Source organism: Pantherophis guttatus, chromosome 3 (assembly GCF_059756535.1).
Source record: "Pantherophis guttatus breed Tessera chromosome 3, ASM5975653v1, whole genome shotgun sequence".
In the NCBI taxonomy this organism is placed as follows: Eukaryota; Metazoa; Chordata; class Lepidosauria; order Squamata; family Colubridae; genus Pantherophis; species Pantherophis guttatus.
The window spans coordinates 18,324,709-18,347,181 of record NC_142065.1 but is presented as its reverse complement, the minus strand read 5'-3'; the positions used below and the strand labels follow the sequence as shown (position 1 = coordinate 18,347,181).

Below are 22,473 nucleotides of genomic sequence, written 5' to 3'. Positions count from 1 at the left end.
TAGAAATATAATAAATAAAATAAAATAAATAAATAAATAAATGAATGAATCACTGCAGTTGTTAAATTAGTAACACAGTTATTAAGGGAATCTGGCTTCCCCATTGACTTTGCTTCTCAGAAGGTCGCAAAGGGGGATCACATGACCCCGGGACATTGCAACCGTCATAAATCTGAGTCGGTTGTCAAGCATCCAAATGTAAATCACGTGACCATAGGATGCTGCAACAGTCATAAGTCTGAAAAATGGTCACGTCACTTTTTTCAGTGCCATTGTAACTTCACTACGTGAACTGTTGTAAGTCGAGGGCTACCTGTAGTGTGTTTGTTAAGTGAATTACATGGTCATCAAGCAACTATAACTTTTCCCATTGACTTTGTTGGAAGCCAGCTGGAAAAGTTGCAAATGTTGATTAGATGAACCCTGGATATTGCAACCATTGTAAATACAGGCTGCTTACCAAGTCCCAGAATTTTGATTACATGACTACAGGGGCACTGCAACAGTTTTAAGGGGAAGGACCAGACATTTTTCAGCAACGCTATAACTTGAAAAGGTCGCTAAACAAAATCATAAATTGAGGACTACCTGTATCAACCCATACTAACCAGTCAAATTTTTGCAGATGATTTTCATTTCAATTTCAATTCACTATATTTTCCAATACTGTTTTAAAACTGCTCTTTATCATATATAGATACATGTTTCCCTGAAAATAAGCCCTAGCATGATTTTTCTGGATGCTCATAATATAAGCCCTACCCCAAAATAAGACCTAACCGGAAAATAAACCCGAATGCGTCTTTTGGAGCAAAAATTAACATAAGATCTGGTCTTATTTTTGGGGAAACACGGTAATCCTCGACTTAGGATAATTGGGACTGCAATTTTCATTGCTAAATGATATAGTTGTAAAGCACAATCTCATTGGTTAGCAAGGCGAATCCCTGAAGACTCAGTTGCTGTCACTGAATGAGTGCCACAGTCTTTAGGTGAGATAACTTCCTACCTGCTTCTTTGAATCAGTCACTGGAAAAGCCAGCAGAAAGTTACAAGTCCCAGGCTGACTGGCAGGTAAGTGGCTGTCGTCAGGTGATAAAGAGAGTGGGGAAGTCAAAGGGGATGCAAAGTGTCTAGAAGCACCATGCAGCCCAGGAAGGGTGTCAGTGGCCAGCATGGCACAAGTGTAGAAGAGCTGGGGAACTGCATGGGCAGAGCTTTTTCCCAGTGAGTTGTGAACTTCCATGCTAGCTTCCCCATTGGCTTTCTAAGGAAGCCATCGGGAAAGGTTCCAAGGGAGATTCCATGATTGTATAGTGCTTGGAAACCAGTTGTAAATTGAAATATGTCACCAAGTGCATAGATAGCGATCATGTGACCATGAGGGTATTGCAATGTCAGTAATTTCAGTGTCCAATTGCAAGTCCTTTCATTCAGGTACTAACAGTCACCAAATTAGTGGCCTTAATTCAAGGACTACCTGTATTGTAACCATCAATAGATTTTTCTACAATGATTAGAAATAGCTGAAACAGGAATACTTAGTTATAAAGTTAGAAATAACTGTAATAGTAGTACTTACCGGATGCAGAAGGCTGCTGAGAGATTATACCAGGTTTATTTGGACCTGAATTCCTAGATGTTGGTTGAACTGCAGATGTTGGTCGCTGCTGACTTGTGTAGTTGGAACATTTTGGATGGGCAACAGCAGGTTTCTGTGCCTGAGACTGAATAGGCACTCTCTGGGGTATATTTGAAGCAGAAAGAACACGCTGTGGTTGAATTCCAGTCCTCAGTGCCCGATTCTGAGTCATAGGAATACGCTTTGGACCATCTACCTGATTTAAAAATAAAAAATAAACACACAACTTTGAACAGTTTGAAGCACCTAAGGAAAAACAGAAGTTGCAAAATTTCTTAGGATTCAGTTTACTTCAACATAAAACCACTATAGGGCATTGGTGCCCTATAGTTTTGAAAGTTCATACTGTAGTTTAAAATAGCAAAAGTTAAGTCACAACTACAATTATGAACAGAATTTCGGTCATAAATCATTGGGGTCAGACCATGTCACCAGAACAGGTTTTACAATCATTTTTATGAAGGTTATAAGTCCTGCTTCTGTGGTATTTAAGCAAATGATGTGGTCAGTAAGTGAATATTATGGTCATAAGTGCGAATTCAACTTAACCAATGGCAATCACGTGAGCACAGGATGCTGCAATGGATTGTAAATACAAGCCCATTGACAAACATCCAAATTGTGGTCACTTGACTACAAGGGGCAGTGCAAAGTTGAAATCCAAAAAGGCAAGAATTACACTACCCAATACACACAAGGGGTCATTTTACCTTGCTGCTATGTGGGTGTCCATTCTGGTTTTCTTTACTCGATTTGTCCATTACTATATTGAGGAACAAAAAAATCCAGGCATTCGTCATGTTAACATAAAATACCTAAAACTTTTGTCTCTCATATTCCATCATGGTATTTGAGACATTTCAATATCTTCAACGTATTCATATTAGTAAACCCTTGGAAAAATTAAGTCATCATACTGCATGAATTCTGACCTCAAGGAAGTACACATCAATTTATCTATGTAATGCACAATACAATATACATCACACAGGCAAAGAAATGCAGTTTCTTTCTTAAGTTATGAAAGTATTTCAATAGCATAAACTGGCTAAAAAAGCTTTATAATTGTGCTCTCTGAAGTTACAAAGGCAAATGCTTACTCATAGTAATGTAAGTTAATTTTTAGGTTTTCATCTGGAACAAGAAAGATGAGATGAAGAGACATCAAAGTACCAAAGATTTGAAAAACACAAGCCTAAGGTCATGACTCACTGGAGAAGAGCCTAATGCTGGGAAAGATTGAGGGCAAAAGAAGAAAGGGACGACAGAGAATGGGTGGCTGGATGGAGTCACTGAAGCAGTAGGCATGAGCTTAAATGGACTTCAGAGGATGGTAGAGGACAGGAAGGCCTGGAGGAACGTTGCCCATGGGGTCACGATGGGTCGGACATGACTTCGCAACTAACAACAACAAAGGTCATGTTGGTTTGTCTGAATGAAGTTACATAACTTTTATTAAATATACTTTTCAGAAAAGACATCGTGTTTGTCTCTCAGATATTTTACATCATGGAACCACAATATAGTAGCAATGGACTGATTACCTCTCAGTTGGAACTCAGCACTTTTAAAAAGAAAGCTTGCTGCAAAATAAAACCCCATTTTCCCCCAATAATGCCTCCGGGTTCCACAAAGACTTCAGAGGCATTCTTATAAAGTTAATGTGGTGGATAACTGCAGTCCAGTTGTTGTTTTTTTGTGGAAGTACACCCATTTGCTCAGAAACAAAGGTGCTTGGGGAACAATTGTAGTACATAACACAATAAGGAATGTTACTAGTTTTCTTTCTGACAAATGAGAGTCCTGTAATTGGCCATCCTCCATGAGAACCATTTTGTGAAAGCATGTGCGACAAGGCTACTCTATTCCCAACTGTCTTCTAAGTATTAGCAATTACACAGATGATCATAGAGGTCAGCTTTCCTCCTGTACCAAGTATGTAAAGCTACCTAGAAGCCGAACAGTCTTAATGCAGTTTTCTCACCGCCTTAAAGCAACTTTTATCCACAATCCCTTTGCTGTATCCTTTGCAGGATATCTCCCACTTGCTAAATGGACACACCTAATTATATGAAAGAATGAATGAGGACTCTCTCACTCCATTTCAGTACACACTGTCTAGCACCTTCTCTAATGCTTTGATAAAACATAGTTTGTCTGAAGAACCTGTTGCGCTAAATGCAATACTCATCAGAGAAACATGGGCATTAGAATCCATTGTTTTCCCAAAGAGTTCTTCTATTTTTATTTATATCAAAACATGCATTTGCAGCTTATTTCCTTATTATTCCCTCCTTCGTGCGGGTTCTTTTTTTTTTTTTTTTTAAATAACCAACTCCCAGGGAAGTTTAAATAAGGATTAGAGCCCCTGCCTTTAGGGTTAAAAGCAAGTTAGGCAGTAAAAAAAGGCTGAAGGGCAGGCAAAAAAGAAAAAAAAAAACCTTGTCTCATGTAGCATTTTAAAGGAATTGAAGAGACTTATTCCAACGGAAGCGATGTTTTATCATTTGGGAAGTCATTTATGGGGCAGATTTAGAACATCACCCAGCCCTCGCCATACTTTTCACCTTGTGATGGTTTTAATAACGAAAACGGTTACAGTCCCACGATGTTCCAAAATACTAGTCCCTATACCGGTTGGAATACAACTCCCATCCTCCCCGGCCATCACACCTATTCTATGATAACGCTCAAGGAAGCCACCAAAACGGGTGGGCGCCAGCGCTTAGGGGGAAAAAGCTTCTCCCCGCCATCACTTACAAGGCACTCCCGACAGCCCCGCCATCCACCAGCCGCCCTTCTTTGAAGGCCCCCTCACCTCCGCAGTCCGTCTAGCAGACTCCACCGCCGTTTGAATTCAAATGCCCTCCCGCCTACCTTCAACGCCCTTTAAACCGCCTGCGCGTTCTGATTGGCGAGTCTTTCCCCTTCACTTCAAGACTCTCGACCCCTCATTGGTTAACTCCATAGATAACACCCGCCTCTTCCTAACCGTTTCGGCTGAGTGAGAGCACCGGTTCCTATTCCAAGCGAGCTCGCCGTCGCTTTAGCTGCTTGGAAAGGGCGGGGCGAGAAGGAGCGTAAACGTATCGGGCATTTTTACGTTAGAGGCGTACACTGCGCTGATTACCGAAACAGGCGCATGAGTTTGCCTGTCATCGCGCCGCCGGGGGGCGTTCGGCCTCGCTTTTCTTCAACGCAAATTGCGTAGTTTCTCAAGCAACGGCAGCCGGCTTCTAACGGCGGCGCGTCCGCAGCAGCTGTCAGGCCGGGACTGAAGTGGGGTGCTGAAGGCTGCTTACCTTCCTACTCTCGGACACACTTTTAGACGAAAGCCGCTGCCGCAAAGTTTGAATGAGGCCGTTCCTTTACATGAGTGGACACCCTTGAGAGCTGCTGCTGCTGCGGGTTACATATCAGCCATTGACACAGTCATGATTAGGACAGGTTGGATGTATATGATGGGTCGATATCAATAGTCTGGTGCAGTGCTTTAATTATAGGCAGTAAAGCCGCAGCTTCACCTTATTTCTTACTACTTAATAAAAATGGGCTGCCTTTGAGCACAAGGAGAGCCAAACAAGCCATGGATGGATTAGATCAGGCATGAGCGAAGGTCTGTTTTGGAATTTATCACCAGTTTTGCAATTGTCAGAGGCCATTTGTGCTAACTATGTGTGATCTCCACAAAATGCAGCAAGAATAAAGGCAGAAGGGTGCAGTGTGACACTTTATAACACACTGCAATTTAAAAAAAAAAGATGCTTGTCATTGTCCTGCATTTTATAATCCTAATGTGTTTTTCCTCTATATGCCTCAACAGGAACAATACAAAGAGACGGTGGGCTCAAAAGACTGCAATTTTTGCCACTAATGTTAAAGCCAGCCTTACAAGTTAAGGAATAAGAAGGGTATGCATGAAGAATTTTTCCTGTTTGTTTGAACAGTAACACACACAATTGGATTGTATAGTTTCTGAGTCAAGCAAGAGACACTGCTGCTGAGGAACTTTCCCTCCGAAAGCAAAAAGGGAAAATTGAACTACGTTGGATGTTCCAAAACAAGTACCTCCAGTTCAGTGAATATTGCCATTGTTTTGTCATATCAAGTTAGCAGTTTTTCACTGTACTCTAAAACAATTTCTAAAAGTAGTACCCATAAACTTAACCAAAAAAAAGGAGAAAAGATTCTCCGGTCCCTATGCTCTTTAAAGGCAACATATTGAAAGTTGTAGATTGATGTGCTCATTTATGAGGACAGTAAGGAACAGATTTCAGAAGTGTGAATATTGTGTGATATATTATTCTCTCAGAAAGAATGTCAAGTCGTCGTATCACTCCGCCATGTGACAGGCGGCAGCTTCCATGGAGCATGACTAGCATGGGCTCACCCACTGGTGAACTGCGGCCAATGCGATTACCATTTCTTGAAGCTGATGTAAGTAGCATTGTTCTTTTGGATTAGTGTAATGGGGCATGTTGATGTGTAAATACCATAAATATAAAATAAGATACTGAAGAATGTAAGAAAAAGCCTGCTAGATTCATTTCTAAAACAAATTTATATAGCTACCCAATTCACACATAGGCAGCTCCAGGAAACTTACACAATTCTAAAAATCCATCATATAATAAATGCCCATTTTTTTTAAAAAAACCCATCCCACTCCCATGGCAGCAACAACACAATCAAATCAGCCACTTGATCCACTCTGTCTCCATTTGTGGTCCCCAGGTCTGCTGAAAAACAATGATTTTTTAGGACTTTTCATAAAATCAACAGGGTGGGGGTGGGACAACTGTACCTCGGGAAATGATGATGCATAAAAAAGGGCCACCACAGAGAAGGTCAATGGTCAAATCAAAGGCTCATCTATTCCATTATTGTTATTCTACAGATACCTTTGAAAAGCTTTAAGCAAGTCATGTTTCTAATAGGATCTTCTCTTTTTCAGCAAATTATACTGAAAGATGTGCTGTTTAACAGATGCCATATAATGAATATAAAACCTAACCCATACACATCCCTGAAATTTTCCAAGATTGTAAACCTCTGGAGTGATTTATTTCAATTTATCTACATTTAAATAGGTAGAGAATTGGAGATTTGCAGCTAGACCTAAGTTTTCATTTTTCTGTCAAATTCCAGATTAAACCGATTGGATTCTGCCGCTGAATAAGAATTTCTAGAAGGAATTCTTCCTTAAATTAGTCCTTTATTTAGGAGGATGGAATTTATTCCTCACCCTTTACCCTTCGTTGTACATTATAAATATTACACAGAATCATAGCATTTCATAAAGTACAGTAAGTTCAAAGCTGGTGCCTTTCAGATGTATTGGACAGACAATTCCCAGCATTTCTGCTGGAAATAAAACTCCAGTGTATACAATACATATATCATTGGCTTCAGGACCTTTACAATGATATTTATATAATTTATGTAGCTGCCCAGTTCAAGCAACATGACTCTGGTTTTTGGCATACAAACTCACTTAGCAAAATACAGAACAGTGCATGTCATATTTTATTATATTATGATATATATTTCAAGCCTGACTGGGTGGCTCAAGTGGCTAAGACACTGAGCTTGTCAATCAGGTAAACAGTTCTGCAGTTTGAATCCCTAATACAGGTCTCCTGCGTGAGCAGGGGTTGGACTAGATGACCTCTAAGGTCCCTTCCAACTCTGTTACTGTTAATATTAAAAAGCTTATATCATGAATTAAAAATATTGAAAAGGAATTAATTGTTTGACCTAACCTTTTGCTAGGGAACAGGTTGTCCATGCACATACCATGATTTTTTAAAATATGAAATCCACCTCAATTTGACAATTTGGATTCAGTGGTGCCTAAAAGTTTTGAACTTGTTTGTGTTGTGCAGACATGTGCACTGAACTGAATCCAGGTAAAAATCCTGGATTTTTTTTTTTTACTTCTTTTGGATGCTGCTCCTCAATTTTTTTGTTGTTGTTGTTTTTGTTTTTGTCAAATCTTGTCCGTCGAGCAGAAATTTAAAGAGTTTTTCCAGGCGCAAGGAAGCGATGCGGAAATGTCAAATTTCTGCCAGTTAAAAACACTTCTCACGGGCCCAGTTGCCCTTGAAAAAAAAAAAAAAAAAAAAAGAGGCAGAGTAAAGGGGAAAGGATCGTTTTCGACCGGCCACTAGGAAGCCCTCGCCCTTTGCTCCCTTGCCTTGGATCCCAGGCTCAGTTTCAGCCAAGTTCTACCGGGCTCTTTTTTATTTCAAGCATCGGAACGTTGCGTAGTTTGCGTAAAGCCATCTCTGGCTCTTGTTGGGGGAGGGATTGATTGCTTTTGCCTTCTTCCAGCCGCGGCTTCAATCGATGTGCGGGGGCTCCATGCAGCAGCCTGTTCGACGGAGCGGTCCTCGGGCCAGACTGCTGCTACCGCCGCCGCCGCCGCCACCACAACCGCCGCCCGCCCTGCCTCCGCCGCCGCCCGCTCCGCTTCACCTGCCCGCCCAGTCGCCCCTTGACGCCGTGGGGGCCCCGGCGGCCGTTCTGAGCGGAGATCGATCGCGGACGAAGGACGGGCTCGTAAGTGTCGGATCCGGTAGTTCCCGCGTCAGCCATTCGTTTTCTCGCACATGGAAGGCGGGAGAAGGTGGTGCCTCCCCTACGACGGATAAGCCTCTTGTCCTATCCCCGTGGGTGTTAAAGCCGCCGCTCGGGAAGGAGGTGGAGCGCGATGGGACCGAGAAGGAGGGTTTGGAGGCGGGGGGGGGATTTGTAGTTTGGGAGATCCTAAAATAACAAAAGACGGAAGAAAGATTTGGATCGAAAGATCTCCGATCCTGCCTAAAGAGAACTCCATCCACCCTCGCCCTATATTACTTATCTAGGCCAGGATTTAGTCACGAGGCAGTTGTATAGATTACGCTAAACAGGTAGTCCTCGACTTGCAGCAGTTCATTCACTCAGTGACCGTTCAAAGTTACAACGGCCCTGGAAAAAAAGTGACCAATGGCTGTTTTTCACACGACCTTCGTAACATTCATGTAATCAAAATTCAGATGCTTGGCAACTGACTCATGCTTACGACGGTCGCTGTGTCCTAAGGTCTGAGCCTTGATAGTACAGTGGTCTACGCACCCTATTATTAACACAGCTGCCTGCAATTTACTGCTGGTTCGAATCTCTCCAAGGCTCAAGGTTGACTCAGCCTTCCATCCTTTCTAAGGTAGGTGAAATGAGGACCCAGTTTGTGGGGGCAATAAGCTGACTTTGTATAAATATACAAAAGGATGAAGGCTATTGCTTAGCACATTGTAAGCCGCCCTGAGTCTCCGGAGAAGGGAGGCATATAAATCAAATTTTTTTTTAAAAAAAAGGTCACGTGAACCGCGTTTGCAACCTTTTGACAAGCAAAATAACAATAGCCCTTAGACTCATACACCGTTTATGAACACGTGAAACCACGTTTCACGGTGCTTTACAGCCCTCTACAGTGGTGGGTTTCAAAAATTTTTACTATTGGTTCTGTGAGTGTGGCTTGGTGGGCGTGGCATGGCTTGGTGGGCATGGCAGGGGAAGGATACTGTAAAATTCCCACCCCACTCCAGGGGAAGGTTACTGCAAAATCCCCATTTCCTCTTGATCAGCTGGGACTTGGGAGGCAGAGAACAGATGGGGGCGGGGCCAGTCAGAATTTTTACTACTGGTTTTCCAAACTACTCAAAATTTCCATTACCGGTTCTCCAGAACTGGTCAGAACTTGCTGAAACCCACCTCTGCCTCTCTATAAGCAGTTTACATAGTCAGCATGTTGCCCCCAATAATCTGGGTCCTCATTTTACCGACTTCAAAAGGATGGAAGGCTGAGTCAATCTTGACCTGGTGAGAATCAAACTGCCGGCAAGCAGGAGTCAGCAGGATTAGCCTGCAAAACTGCATTTTAACCACTCTGCCACTACAGCTTAATCAATGGGGAAGCCAGATTCACTTTAACAACCATGTTACTAACTTATCAACGGCGGCCATTCGCTTAACAACTGTGGCAAGAAAGGTTGTAAAATGGGGCAAAACTCACTTAATAAATGCCTCACTTAATAACAGAAATTTTGGGTTCATTTGTGGTCGTAAGTCGAGGACTACCTGTACAGTTCACAAGAACTGTGTGCAGCCTTTGCTGTGTAGATATGTGCAACTAGTATTCAGGCACTAGCACAGCACACCAAGCTTGTCCAGTTCTAATCTTAACTTTCTGAAATAATTGAATTCCTCAGATTTACAAAACACGCTAAATTATAAAGTAATGATAGTGGCTGTTTTTGCAGGTTGTACCAAGTGTGACAGAAAAATAATAAGTTGCAAGATCTTTTCCAGGCTTGCCTTGCCACTTTTTTTCCTTTCTGCCCCCCCCCCCCACCTTTTCCTCTCCTGTTGCAAACTCTTTCTCTCTACTATTCCTGTTTCCCTCACTTGCATTTGAAAAGAAAGCTCTCATTTGTCCAGAAAGGTTCATCAATAATCATAATAATCTCATAATAAAGCATGAGCACCTGACTATCTCAAAATTCCACTTGTCACAGAAGTGTGACTTTTGTTTTACAGTAGAAAAACTTTTTTCCTAACACCTGTTGTATCTCACTCTCTCAAAAACATTCGTCTCAATAAAATCTCATGGATCTTCTTGCCTTTGAATCCCAAAATGTGTAAGAATCTCTGTCATTTTATTGTTTGGTGTCCCTCTTTCTTGCAAATCAGGCACCCAGTGATCGATTGTTGAATAAAGTTTGGCAATTTCTCCACTGCATTGTGCTCCTTTCTTTGGCAGAAATTCCACAACAAAAGTTAAGATTGTGTGAGTACTGTCATTTGCACAACATGCTAACCCCATAGTTTATTAAACACTGATTATAGATTTAACCCTGTTGACTGTTCACCCAGCACACTGAATCAAAAATTAATAACAATCCACTCTGGATTATCATAGCATAGTAACCCTCCAAAAAGCTAAACAAATTTAGCATATTATAATAATACAGTAATCAAACCACAAATTTAGTAACTATAGTTTAGCCTAACAAGCTGTAAACAGACAGTCCATCTCTGAACTTTCCATATAGCTGTTGTGGTTCTTTTGTTCAATTGTTAGAATCTATTTTAAGAAGTAACTAGTATTTTATCTTGGAACAAGGAATTATACAAATATATTGCCTTGTTTTTAGACAATATGTAGTATCTCCTTCCTGCTATTACATTAATGGTATATGTCTTGGAGATTCTCAGTCATCCACATCATGGCTGTCCCAAAGATGCTTTTTTCCAAGAGGCAACTGGACTTTCTGGTTTTTCTTTGAAGACGTTTCACTTCTCATCCAAGAAGCTTCTTCAGCTCTGACTGGATGGTGGGGAATGGAAGGATTTATACTCCTTGCAGACAGCTGGACATTCTTTTAGCGGAGTCCTTAAGGTCACCTGGAGGTTTATCTCTGTCATCAGGGTCACCTGAATGGTGCAAATTGGTGTGGAGCCTTCTTGGAACTGTTGAAAGGACTGTGTGGTAGATTGGAGATAGATGGTGTAGTATCCCTCCCCCTCTGTTGAGAGAGGGCTGTTCAATTTTGACATAGATGGCCTCTAACCCCTCTTTCAAACCAGAGATCCTCTCTGTCCAAAATATGGACTTTGTTGTCTTCAAAAAAGTGGCCTGTGTCTTTTAAATGCAGATGGACTGCTGATGGGTTTGTTCTCCTATGCTGTGCCATGCCTTTGTGAAGTGGTTGATTTGTTTCCCCAACCTACAGATCTGCACATGGCTCATTGCAATGTACTGCATATACCATGTTGCTCAGTTTCTTCATTGTATTTAAAATTGGTAGTGGTCAAGCAATGGTTCAGAAAGGTTCTGTGTTATAGCAGTCATTTTTTTTCACTACCATGACAGCTTCGGTAGTTGGAATGAAGGTGAAGGGAGAAGTCACATCATAGGAAACAATGTTCTCATCCGGGTCAAGTTTTAATTTCCAAACCTTGCAGGCGAAGTCCTGTGAATTGATGGGATGGGTGGGTTGGGATGGGATGGGTGGCCAACTAGATGAGCTAATAAGTTGGTGACAGAACCAACCTCAGCCCAGAACATATATGTGCCATGCTGGACCTCTGTTTGACCACTACCTATTTTAAATACAAGGTTTCTACAGAAGAAAACATGGCTGCGCCATGGGTTCACCGGTGTCCCCCATTGTAGCCAATCTCTACACGGAAGAGGTAGAAACCAAAGCCCTAGACTCCTTCACAGGAATTCCACTCACTAACTGGTATAGGTATGTGGACGATACTTGGGTCAAGATCAAAACAGAGGAAGTGGAAGCATTTACCAAACATATCAACTCTGTGGACAAATACATCAAATTCACATGGGAAGATGTTAAGGTTAAAAGTCTATCCTTTCTGGACTGTGCAGTACACATTAAGGAAGACAGAAGCCTTAACATTGAAGTTTACAAAAAACCCACTCACACAGATCAATATTTACATTTTGATTCCCACCACCCACTGGAGCACAAAATGGGAGTCATCAGAACCTTACACCATTGAGCTGAAAACCTGCCTAGATGGGCAAAGATGAGAAAGAAAAAGAACGTAAACACATCAAGGAAGCCCACAGAACGTGTGGCTATCCCAAGTGAGCCTTCATCAAATCTCAAAACAGGAGCTTCTCTGTAACAGACAATGACAAGAACAATAAACAAAGCAACGTTGTCATTACGTACGTTCCAAATATATCGGAAAAGCTCAGGGGGATCTTCACCTAACATAACATACGTGCACACTTCAAACCCAAGAATACACTAAGGCAGAAGTCTGTCCACCCCAAGGATAAAACACTCGGACAGAAACTGAGCAATGTGGTATATGCAATACAATGTAGTGAGCCATGTGCAGATCTGTACATTGGGGAAACAAAACCACCACTTCATAAACGCATGGTACAATATTGAGAACAAAAACATCAGGACTAGATTCAGCAGTCCATCTGCATTTAAAAGACACAGGCCACTCTTTTGAAGACAACAAAGTCCATATTTTGGACAGAGAGGATCGCTGGTTTGAAAGAGGGGTTAAAGAGGCCATCTATGTCAAAATTGAACAGCCCTCTCTCAACAGAGGGGGAGGGATATAACAACATCTATCTCCAATCTACCACACAGTCCTTTCAACAGTCCCAAGAAGGTTCCACACCCAATATGCATCACTCAGGTGACACTGATGACACAGATAAATCTCAAAGTCACCTCAATGACCTGCTAAAAGAATGCAAATGACCAGCCCTTAGCAAGAAATATAAATCCTTCCATTCCCCACCATCCAGTCAGAGCTGAAGTAGTTTCTTGGATGAGAAGTGAAATGTCTTCAAAAAAAACCAAGAAAGTCCAGTTGCCTCTTGAAGAAAAAAAAAAACACCTTTGGGACATTAATGGTATGTTTTACAAATAATTCCTTCTCTATCCTTTTTCTTTATTTAATTGTCAAAGAGGTTTCTAAATATTCTAAACTAGCTGCTGGTAGATAGTTTTTACTATGTAAATTCTTCTTAAAGAATTCTTATTAATATGATTCTTATATCCAAGCATCTTTTTCCTGCCACTGTGTCCAATTTAAAAAAACCAAATATCAGTTTATTATTAGACTTGACTGCAAATAGCTGGCAGGTAAGGTTGTCTAAAGGCCTAGTGCATTTCCTACAGTAAGTAAGATCCCCTGCTTGAATCATTTATGGAACTCTGTCTTGTCTTCAGTACCTAATGTGTGAAAAAAAAGCGGGGGGAAAAGTTTCTCTGTTGTTGCAGTCTTGACTTCTCTCTGATTAGAAAAATCAATCTTTCCTATTCCTTTCTAATATTCTATCACTACCCATATATTTTGTACTTGTTCATATATTTTTTCTGACATGGTTCTTTTTGTCACCTAGTTCATTTTTACCAGTAGTTTATTATCCCGAAAACAGAAAAGTAGATACATGGTTGTTGTTGTTTTCATTTTGTCACACATGTAAATCATTTTATTTTTGTTCTAGATACCTGGAAGGCAACCCTTGTTCACAATGTATAGGCCAAAAGTAAGCCTTAAAGACCGGCAACAACTCTACAGGCTTATTATTAGTCAGCTGTTATATGATGGATATATCAATATTGCTAATGGTCTGATAAATGAAGTAAAGCCACAGTCTGTCTGTGCACCCTCTGAACAACTGTTACATCTTATTAAACTAGGTAAGTTGAAACATCAGCAAACAAAAATGTTACAGTAATATCATTTTAGAATAGAATAGAATAGAATTCTTTATTGGCCAAGTGTGATTGGACACACAAGAAATTTGTCTTGGTGCATATGCTCTCAGTGTACATAAAAGAAAGATACATTCGTCAAGAATCATAATACCCTATGACTATCACACTTAATGATAGTCATAGGGTACAAATAAGCGATCAGGAAACAATAAATTGTAAGGATACAAGCAACAAAATTACAGTCATACAGTCATAAGTGGAAGGATATGGGTGGTGGGAACGATGAGAAGATTATAAATAGTTTGACAGTGTTGAGGAAATTATTTGTTTAGCAGAGTGATGGCGTTCGGGAAAAAACTGTTCTTGTGTCTAGTTCTGGTGTGCCCTAAATTTGGTTATAGTAATTTCCACACTGAAAGCCATTATTTTAATATGACCTCTCCCACATACCATTAATTAAATATGGCTGTGCAGAGATTTGGAGTCAAAGAGCAAAATGTAATTCAGCTGTAGGTGACAGGAAAAGTTGCAGCTGCTTAAGATACTGCCCAATGGTTCTATATATACACACTTTGAATTCATATGAATCTAGATCTCTGCACACCTAGCTTGCTTATTTGATTGATTGATTGACTGACTGACTGACTGAACCACGATCTCATGTGATTCTGGGCAGCTTACAATAAAACAGACAAAGCAAAAGCAATGCAAAAACTTAAAACTCACAGCAGCCAGGAATCCTAAAACCCACCATTAATTTAAGCAAGGGATTGGCACTCTCAGACACCCAGAGCACCAGGCTGAAGCAAGTCTTTGGTTCTGCCTTCTAAAATAATGTTGAGCAATATTCCAGTCAATTGTCCAGTAACGGTGTAATTCTAATGGACTTTTAGAACTTTTTCTGAGGTGTTTCTAGCCTTCTGACTTTAAATGGTTGCCAGTCTAGCTGCACTATCAAACTATACATTGACATCACTGTAAAGGTCTCTCCTTTACCTTCCTTTTTCCGACTGTTTCGCCACTCCCAGACTTTCTCTTTTATAGGTTTAAAATTTTGATTTGCATGGAAATGAATGACGTATTGTGATTTGCACAATAAAGAGAAGAAAGTAACTGACTGATGGGAAAGGAAGGAAAGAGCACACAAAGCACATTGTGCTCATACATTCTAAAGCAAGACTTAGTTTTATGTTTGAATCAAATCAGTGCTAGGAGACAAATTATTTTTATTTCATAAGCATTCTCTATTCAGCTTGTCTATAGATATTAAATTTCTATGCATTAACTTTATACTTACTATGTATTTCACGAGTCAAAAAGAGAGGGCTATGAAAATATCTACAGACCCCTCACATCCTGACATAAATTGTTTCAATTTCTATCCTCAAAACGATGCTGTAGGGCACTGTACACCAGACCAACAAGACAAGGAGAGTTTTTTCCTGAATGTCATCACTGCTAAACAACTAATTCCCACAACACTGTCAAACTATTTACTAAGACATTACTGGTTTTTTTCTCATCTTTCCTATTACCTATCTTCTTCTACTTATGACTATAACCTTGTTGCTTGTATCTTTATAACTTATATTGTTTTTATTGTTTCCTAGTATGATTTGATTGCTTATTACTATCCTATGACTATCACTAAGTGTTGCATCTTATGATTCTTGACAAATATATTTTATCTTTTCTTTATGTACATTGAGAGTATATGCACCAAAGAAAAATTCCTTGTGTGTCCAATCACACTTGGCCAATAAAGAGTTCTGTTCTATTCTATTCTATTCTATGCTATTCTATTCTATTCTATTCTATTCTATTCTATTCTATTCTATTCTATTCTATTCTATTCTATTCTATTCTATTCTATTCCTAAATAAGCTTCCTGTAATTTGTAATCTACAGTTATTTGATGCATTTGCTTCTTGTACAGCCACATGGTACATTATTGAATCAACTGTGGTTTATATTTTTAAAAAATTTAAGTTTGGTGCGTTCTCTCCTCCAGGAATGGAAAATGATGATAGTGCAGTTCAGTATGCAATTGGACGCTCTGATACAGTAGCTCCTGGAACAGGAATTGACTTGGAGTTTGATGCAGATGTACAGACTATGTCCCCAGAAGCGTCTGAATATGAGACATGTTATGTCACATCTCACAAAGGACCATGTCGTGTAGCTACATACAGCAGAGATGGACAGTTAATTGCTACAGGATCAGCTGATGCATCAATAAAAATACTTGATACCGAAAGAATGTTAGCAAAAAGTGCTATGCCCATTGAGGTAAATATTGAAATAGTATGAATCCATATTGTTGCTTCAGGTCTTTTTTGATCATCTGCTGTTTTCATAAAAAGATACATAAAGAGATACTGAATTCTACATGGAGAGACTGGCGACCTTCAGAATTCAGGCTCTGGTTATTTAATTTAAAAATACATATTTTCTTTAAATTTCAATGAAAGTCTATTAGTTTATATAAACACTATTGTAGGAGATACAAATAATTGCAGATGTGGTTGTGGATTGTCTTTGGAAATTCACTTTTGCTGGGACGTGGGAAGGATTGAGCTCACCTTTGTTGTTCACTTTCTGAATTTTAATCTTTTTGGTAATGTCTAAACAGCTTTATTTCTTATTTTTCCCTATCCATTCCCTTGTTCCTTTCACCTTATTGCAATCCAGTTTTGTTCTTCACAGGAAATTCTTTGTACAAATTTTTTGGGAGAACTTTGATTTACAAAGCTTGTTTTCAAATTAGTTAAAATATGCTCTGAATTTACCCAAATGGTAGCATCTAATAGCTTTTGGCCGATTTCAGAATCTAGGTAGAATTGGTCACAATGGTACAGTATTTCCCTGAAAATAAGACTGGGTCTTATTTTCTTTTGACCCCCTAAATAAGGGCTTGGCCTTATTATCAGGGGGTCTTATTATTTTGGGGGTGAAGGAGGCGGTGAGCGTGGGACTGGATGTCCCATCGCTGCCGTCGCCTCCCCTCCCTGTTCTTCGCGCCGGCCGAGTGGCCCAACACGTCCCACCTCAATGGCAGTAGCTGCTTCCCTTCCCACCGTCTCTTTATCGAGAGGGGTGGGGCGGGGGAGAAGCGAGACGCGTGGAGCGAGACCTGGCTCCCCTTGCCATCTCTTCTCCCACCCTCGCTGGGCATGACAGGGCTCCTGCCCCTTGCTTAGCCACCTGGCCCCTTTAGAAATGCAATTTGGGGGTGGCAGGTGGGATGGGTGAGAAGTGGAACACAGGTCTTACCTTTCAAACTCCATCGCTTTCCTCGCCGTTGTGTTCAGGGAAACACGCTGTAAAAGAAAGTCTTCTCGCGAGTTCAATCAAACTTCTCAAACTCAAGATTAATTTGATAAATATTATAGCTTCTGCTCTGGGAATAACAGAGAAAAATTCCCCCAAAACTAATTTATTTCGGGGGGAAATGTATATTATTGCAATGCATTTTAGACAATTAGATTTCTGAATATGTGAAATAATCATATTTTATATTATTTACCATATAAATCATTTGTACATGGTAGTAGGTGGGCTGCCAAGATTTTGAAAAATGCTCACATGGCCACAATCTGCCATGTGAGAGTTTAAATGTATGTTTCCATTTCTTTTCCTATAACAGCTTTGCATTATCTTACTTAAAATAATTGTTAGGTTCTTTATGAAAGAAAATTAACAGTTCTGAAAAGGTGCTGTTTGTTCTTTAAACTCTCTGGAAAGGAAATTAGTTGTGTATTTACATGCATTTTATTTTATATATTTAAAAGACTATATTTAAATATTGTACTTTTAATTTTTACAGGTTATGATGAATGAAACAGCTCAGCAGAACATGGAGAACCATCCCGTTATTAGGACCCTTTACGATCATGTAGATGAGGTCACCTGTTTAGCTTTTCATCCAAATGAACAAATCCTTGCATCTGGATCCAGAGACTACACTCTGAAATTGTTCGACTACTCAAAACCATCTGCCAAGAGAGCTTTCAAATATATTCAGGTCAGTTTCTCCAATCGTACATTTCTAAGAAATATCATCATAAGCAACTTAGAAAAGATTTGTCTTGCTGGTGTTACTGAATATAATTTTTAGGTATAAGGGCATAAATGATACTTGATGATATAGCTTTTCAGACAGTTTTTTTAGTTCTTAAATTATGGGTCAAGCATGATAACAAGTTATTTTTCTGTAGTTTGTTTTAATACTCAGAACATTGAAAATTGATGAGCACAAAACAATGATATAGTTGGCAAAGACTATGTTAGTGTTTTTCTCTCAAACTTTTTTTTTCTATTGAAAGCTCATCATTACTATTCCAAGTTGCTTGGTGGGAAATGTCTGTATTCTATAATCAGTATCCTTTTTTAAAAAAACTTAAAAATATTTTTTTTAAATAATAGTCATGCATTTTTAAGGAGAAAAATAAGATTCTTTCCCCCCTCTTTTTTTTTTCAAATCTCTATCAAATATGTACTTGTTCTTGTTCACAATCTGTCTTATATTCTGTCTGACTTGTTCAGATAGCAGTGTCCTTCTCTGGATAGGAATTCATTTTATATTTGATATATTTATTAGCATAGTGGTTGATATTTAGATATGTTACAGTTATAGGATAGTGCATTCTAATGTTAATTGTTGAATTTCCAATTAAATAGGAAGCAGAAATGCTGCGCTCTATATCTTTCCATCCTTCTGGGGATTTCATACTTGTTGGGACACAGCATCCTACCCTGCGGCTCTATGATGTGAATACTTTCCAGTGCTTTGTGTCTTGCAATCCTCAAGATCAACATACAGATGCTATATGCTCAGTTAATTACAATGCAAGTGCTAACATGTATGTAACAGGCAGCAAAGATGGATGCATCAAATTGTGGGATGGAGTTTCAAATCGTTGTATCACCACTTTTGAGAAGGCACACGATGGTGCTGAAGTCTGTTCCGCCATTTTCTCTAAGAACTCCAAGTACATACTTTCAAGTGGAAAGGATTCTGTGGCTAAACTATGGGAGATATCAACAGGAAGGACACTAGTCAAATATACAGGTAGGTGAAAATTAATCTGAACAATATAATCTGACTCTCTCTGGTTTGGTTTTCATAGTGAATCCTGTAAGTAGTTGTGTTAAGCAATGTGTATTCATGGACACACCTGGATTTTAGCAATGCACAATACAAACCTTGTTAGGTAATCACAATTTTTCACTTGCCCAATAAGTGTAAAATTAAGTTACTTTGTGAATCTGGAATATTTTGTTTTACCTCAAGAAAAATTCAGTAGTGCACTGAATTTTTCTTTGTTTATCCTAAGTAACTGAACAATCTAAAGTCTGTAAAAAGTATTTTGTAAATGACTTCAAACATTTTTTCCTGTTCTATAATGGCAGATATGCAAATTATACTCTGAATTTCTCCTAATCAAGTTATGGTTCACAGAGTATAATTTGCAAATCTGCCAGGAATGTACTTTGTACTTCTGAATTGTTATTTCCTAAAGAGCAAATGTTTTTAAGAAAAAATCCCAGGTAGGTTCATGCATTAACACATATATTTCAAATAATACTTGGTATTAAAATGAGATTGTGTCTTCATAGAGTTTGTCATCAAATGCAACACAAAATGTAAGCTTGGCATTTCTCTGCTCAATGCTTTTTTTCCCTTCACCTTCAGTGTGAAATATTTTTAAACAGTGTAAAACTCCTAAAAGAATAATCGGAAGTCATTTAAACAGATCCATCTTCTGAAATTAATCTTGCCATTTCAAGTTTCACTTTATAATACATTAAGCCAGCAGGGTGCAGCCAAGATTTGACGTGCTGAATTGTTGGGTGTTACTATACTTCTTTTAAGAAATAAAACTGGAGAACCTTCTTTACTACACATGCTGTAATTACAACAGATCCAGACAAGCCAGCTGCCTAACACAAGATGCATAACAAACACTACACTACCCCATTCTAAACCCACTCTCACTAGGGCTAATTTGGGCCTAAGGCCACCCCAGTATACATTGGCATGAATTGAGTAGAAACCACTGCCCCTCAACCCAGAAAATTTATTTGTAGGTGTTAGTCATTAGAACAGAATATATCTAATGTATTATAATCAAAAAATCTATAGGTTCCATATATAGTGATTATTTTTATTGAGACTAGTAAAGCCATCTACTTGATAAATATAAACTCTTATATGTGCAACATAGTGTTTAAATTCTAAAAAGCATATTTTGGCTCTTTTAGTTCTCTGAAATATTGAAAGTTGTCAGTAGAAATTTAAGGACTGATGCCATACTCCATTGTAATGAAGTCGAACACTGAGTAAACTGAAAACTATATCTACGTTGTGTGTTGTCTCCCTATTTTTCGTAACTATAGTTCATTTAAGTCTAATCCTGCTCTTAGCTCTAATTCAATGAAATAAGCCTTATTTAATTAAACATGGATTACAGATGAATGATAAAATTACATGTTAGTTCACTGTTTTACTGATATAAACTAGAAGTTTTATTGAATAATTATATATTAAACTATTGCATTAAGAATCCTATGGGAAAAAAATTAAAACAAAATTACCCTCTAGATAGGGTGTTAATATTTTTGTAATGTCTTACAATACTGTAAGTTTGCGAAATATATGATGCTCTCTTTTCCATCTTATATTGTATATTCATGGATTTCATAGGGTTTTTTTGGTACAGATAGCAATCCAGTTTTTTTTTTCTCTTTTCTGTTTTAAAAAATCAGATGTAGATGAAAGATAGCATATAGTCTTCCCTTAACAATACCAATTTCCTTAATCAGTAAAAGCAAAATTCAAATTCTGGATATTTTTGAAAAGCTAAGTGAATATGATATTCTTCTTGTATTCTTTTGGGAGTTAAGCTATTGCTCCAATGGCCGAGTTTCATTCTACTCTCGAAATAACAGCTGACTTGGCATTATAGCAATTTTCCATTGTTTGTGATAAATGGTTATAATAGAGAAAATTTACATCCTTTTACACTCAGGAGAAGGTTTGAAAAATTAAGTTGAGCTTGACTGCTGATGCCTTCATGGATATGGTCAAGGTAGTTTTCACGGCAGCAATAGATAAGCGGCTTATCATTGCTTTCTGGATTATTATGTCAATCTCAGTCTGGCCTACAGCTTTAGTATTTAGTAAAGTCGTCCAATCAGGTACCATCCAGGCCTGATCCTGTTTAGCTTCTGGATTCAGTGATGGCCATGTGAGAAATGAAGTCCTATTTCCAAGTACTATGAATTTGAAGGAGCATATACACTACCCCAAACAATATGAACTAGTCTGGACTTCGGGAAACACTGAGGGTTCTCTTTTCTGTGAATATTCTTGCTGACCTTACTAATGAATATGTTGTTGCCTATTTTAGGAGATTTGACATTCTTATTTTTGGGCTTTAATACTTAAAAATATTGAATCCATTTGGCCAAGGATGGCATATGTCCATGATGGCAAACCTATGGCACGCGTGCCACAGGTGGCACGCAGACCTCTCTCAACTCTGAGAGGGGGGGTCACACGCACATTAGATTATGAGTTATAAGTGCAGGGAGGCCTACTAGGCACAAAATGGGGCGTGGGGGGTGTGGTGTGGCCCCCCGCGGCCTGTTTTTGCTCCCAGGAGGCTGCAGGGAGGCCTACTAGGCCCAAAATGGGGCGCGGGGGGGGGTCATGTGTGCATGGGCGGGAGGAGTGCGGGGGGTTGCGTACGCATGCACAGGGGATCATGCGCACATTGCATTATGGGTGTGGGGACGCAGAGGTGCTTTAGGCACACGACAACAAAAAAGTTAGCCATCACTGGCATATGTGAATACCATATAATTAATTGTATGCAAAATGCTGTTAAACCTGCAGGAGCTGGCCTGAGTGGACGCCAGGTTCATAGGACACAGGCTGTTTTTAATCACACCGAAGACTATGTGCTCCTTCCAGATGAAAGGACCATTAGCCTTTGCTGCTGGGATTCACGAACGGCGGAGCGAAGAAACCTCCTTTCCTTGGGGCATAATAGCATCGTTCGCTGCATTGTCCATTCGCCTACAAATCCTGGATTCATGACTTGCAGTGATGATTACAGAGCTCGATTCTGGTACCGAAGATCAACCACAGATTAAAACAGCAGTTCTGAAATGCTCGCTCAGATTTTATTCCATTTTCTTTTACAGCTAAGTCTGTTTTTATTATGATTTATTTCAGAAGTTTGAAAACAAATCACCTGTAAGAAAGAAACAAGCCCTACCTGAAGGCTATTTTTTTAAGTTGTGGTCTTATATTTTTTTTAAAAAAATAGAACCCATAAACTTAATTTTTTTCTTAAGTGTACTAGTCTGCCCATTTTTACTACTTAAAGTTGGTCTTTGTTTTTGTGTTTTTAACAAAACGTTTAATAATCTTTATTTCCTTGTATATACATTTAATTGCCTAGTCCTGGTTTGTAATTTTATACTATGCTTTAATGATTTGTTATCCTTTAGACGATTTACATCTGCTAGCCTACAGTTCCCTAATTAAAACTAATTCTTACA

At 39.2% G+C, this 22,473-nt stretch overlaps 2 protein-coding genes across 14 annotated transcripts in view; one reads left to right on the top strand and one right to left on the bottom strand.

Moving 5' to 3' along the window:
• AURKA (aurora kinase A) overlaps positions 1–4,761 on the bottom strand; it is a 15,089-nt gene extending 10,328 nt beyond the window's left edge. The window contains exons 1-3 of one of the 6 annotated variants that reach the window (XM_034433041.3): positions 4,520–4,761; positions 2,353–2,405; positions 1,583–1,838 (exon numbers count right to left, since the gene is read on the bottom strand). In XM_034433041.3, coding sequence (XP_034288932.2) covers positions 1,583–1,838; positions 2,353–2,403 — 307 coding nt within the window. In that variant the 5' untranslated portion in view covers positions 2,404–2,405; positions 4,520–4,761. Of the gene's footprint in view, positions 1–1,582; positions 1,839–2,352; positions 2,406–4,402 lie in introns of all 6 variants that reach the window. The other 5 variants (XM_087889086.1, XM_034433040.3, XM_034433039.3 and 2 more) reach the window with 5 other exon arrangements.
• On the top strand, positions 4,664–22,473 carry CSTF1 (cleavage stimulation factor subunit 1). Of its 8 annotated transcripts, none has more exons than XM_087889082.1 (9): positions 4,664–5,258; positions 5,466–5,553; positions 5,955–6,079; positions 7,976–8,203; positions 13,689–13,884; positions 15,914–16,191; positions 17,729–17,926; positions 18,583–18,973; positions 21,803–22,473. In XM_087889082.1, the coding sequence occupies exons 3-9, from the start codon at positions 5,960–5,962 to the stop codon at positions 22,060–22,062; spliced, it is 1,671 nt and encodes a 556-aa protein (XP_087745208.1). In that variant the 5' UTR covers positions 4,664–5,258; positions 5,466–5,553; positions 5,955–5,959; the 3' UTR covers positions 22,063–22,473. The 8 variants fall into 8 exon arrangements, with proteins under 8 accessions (XP_087745208.1, XP_087745209.1, XP_034288937.1 ...); XM_087889081.1 differs by having other exon boundaries at positions 4,828–5,089; XM_034433043.3 differs by having other exon boundaries at positions 4,672–5,258; positions 5,466–6,079.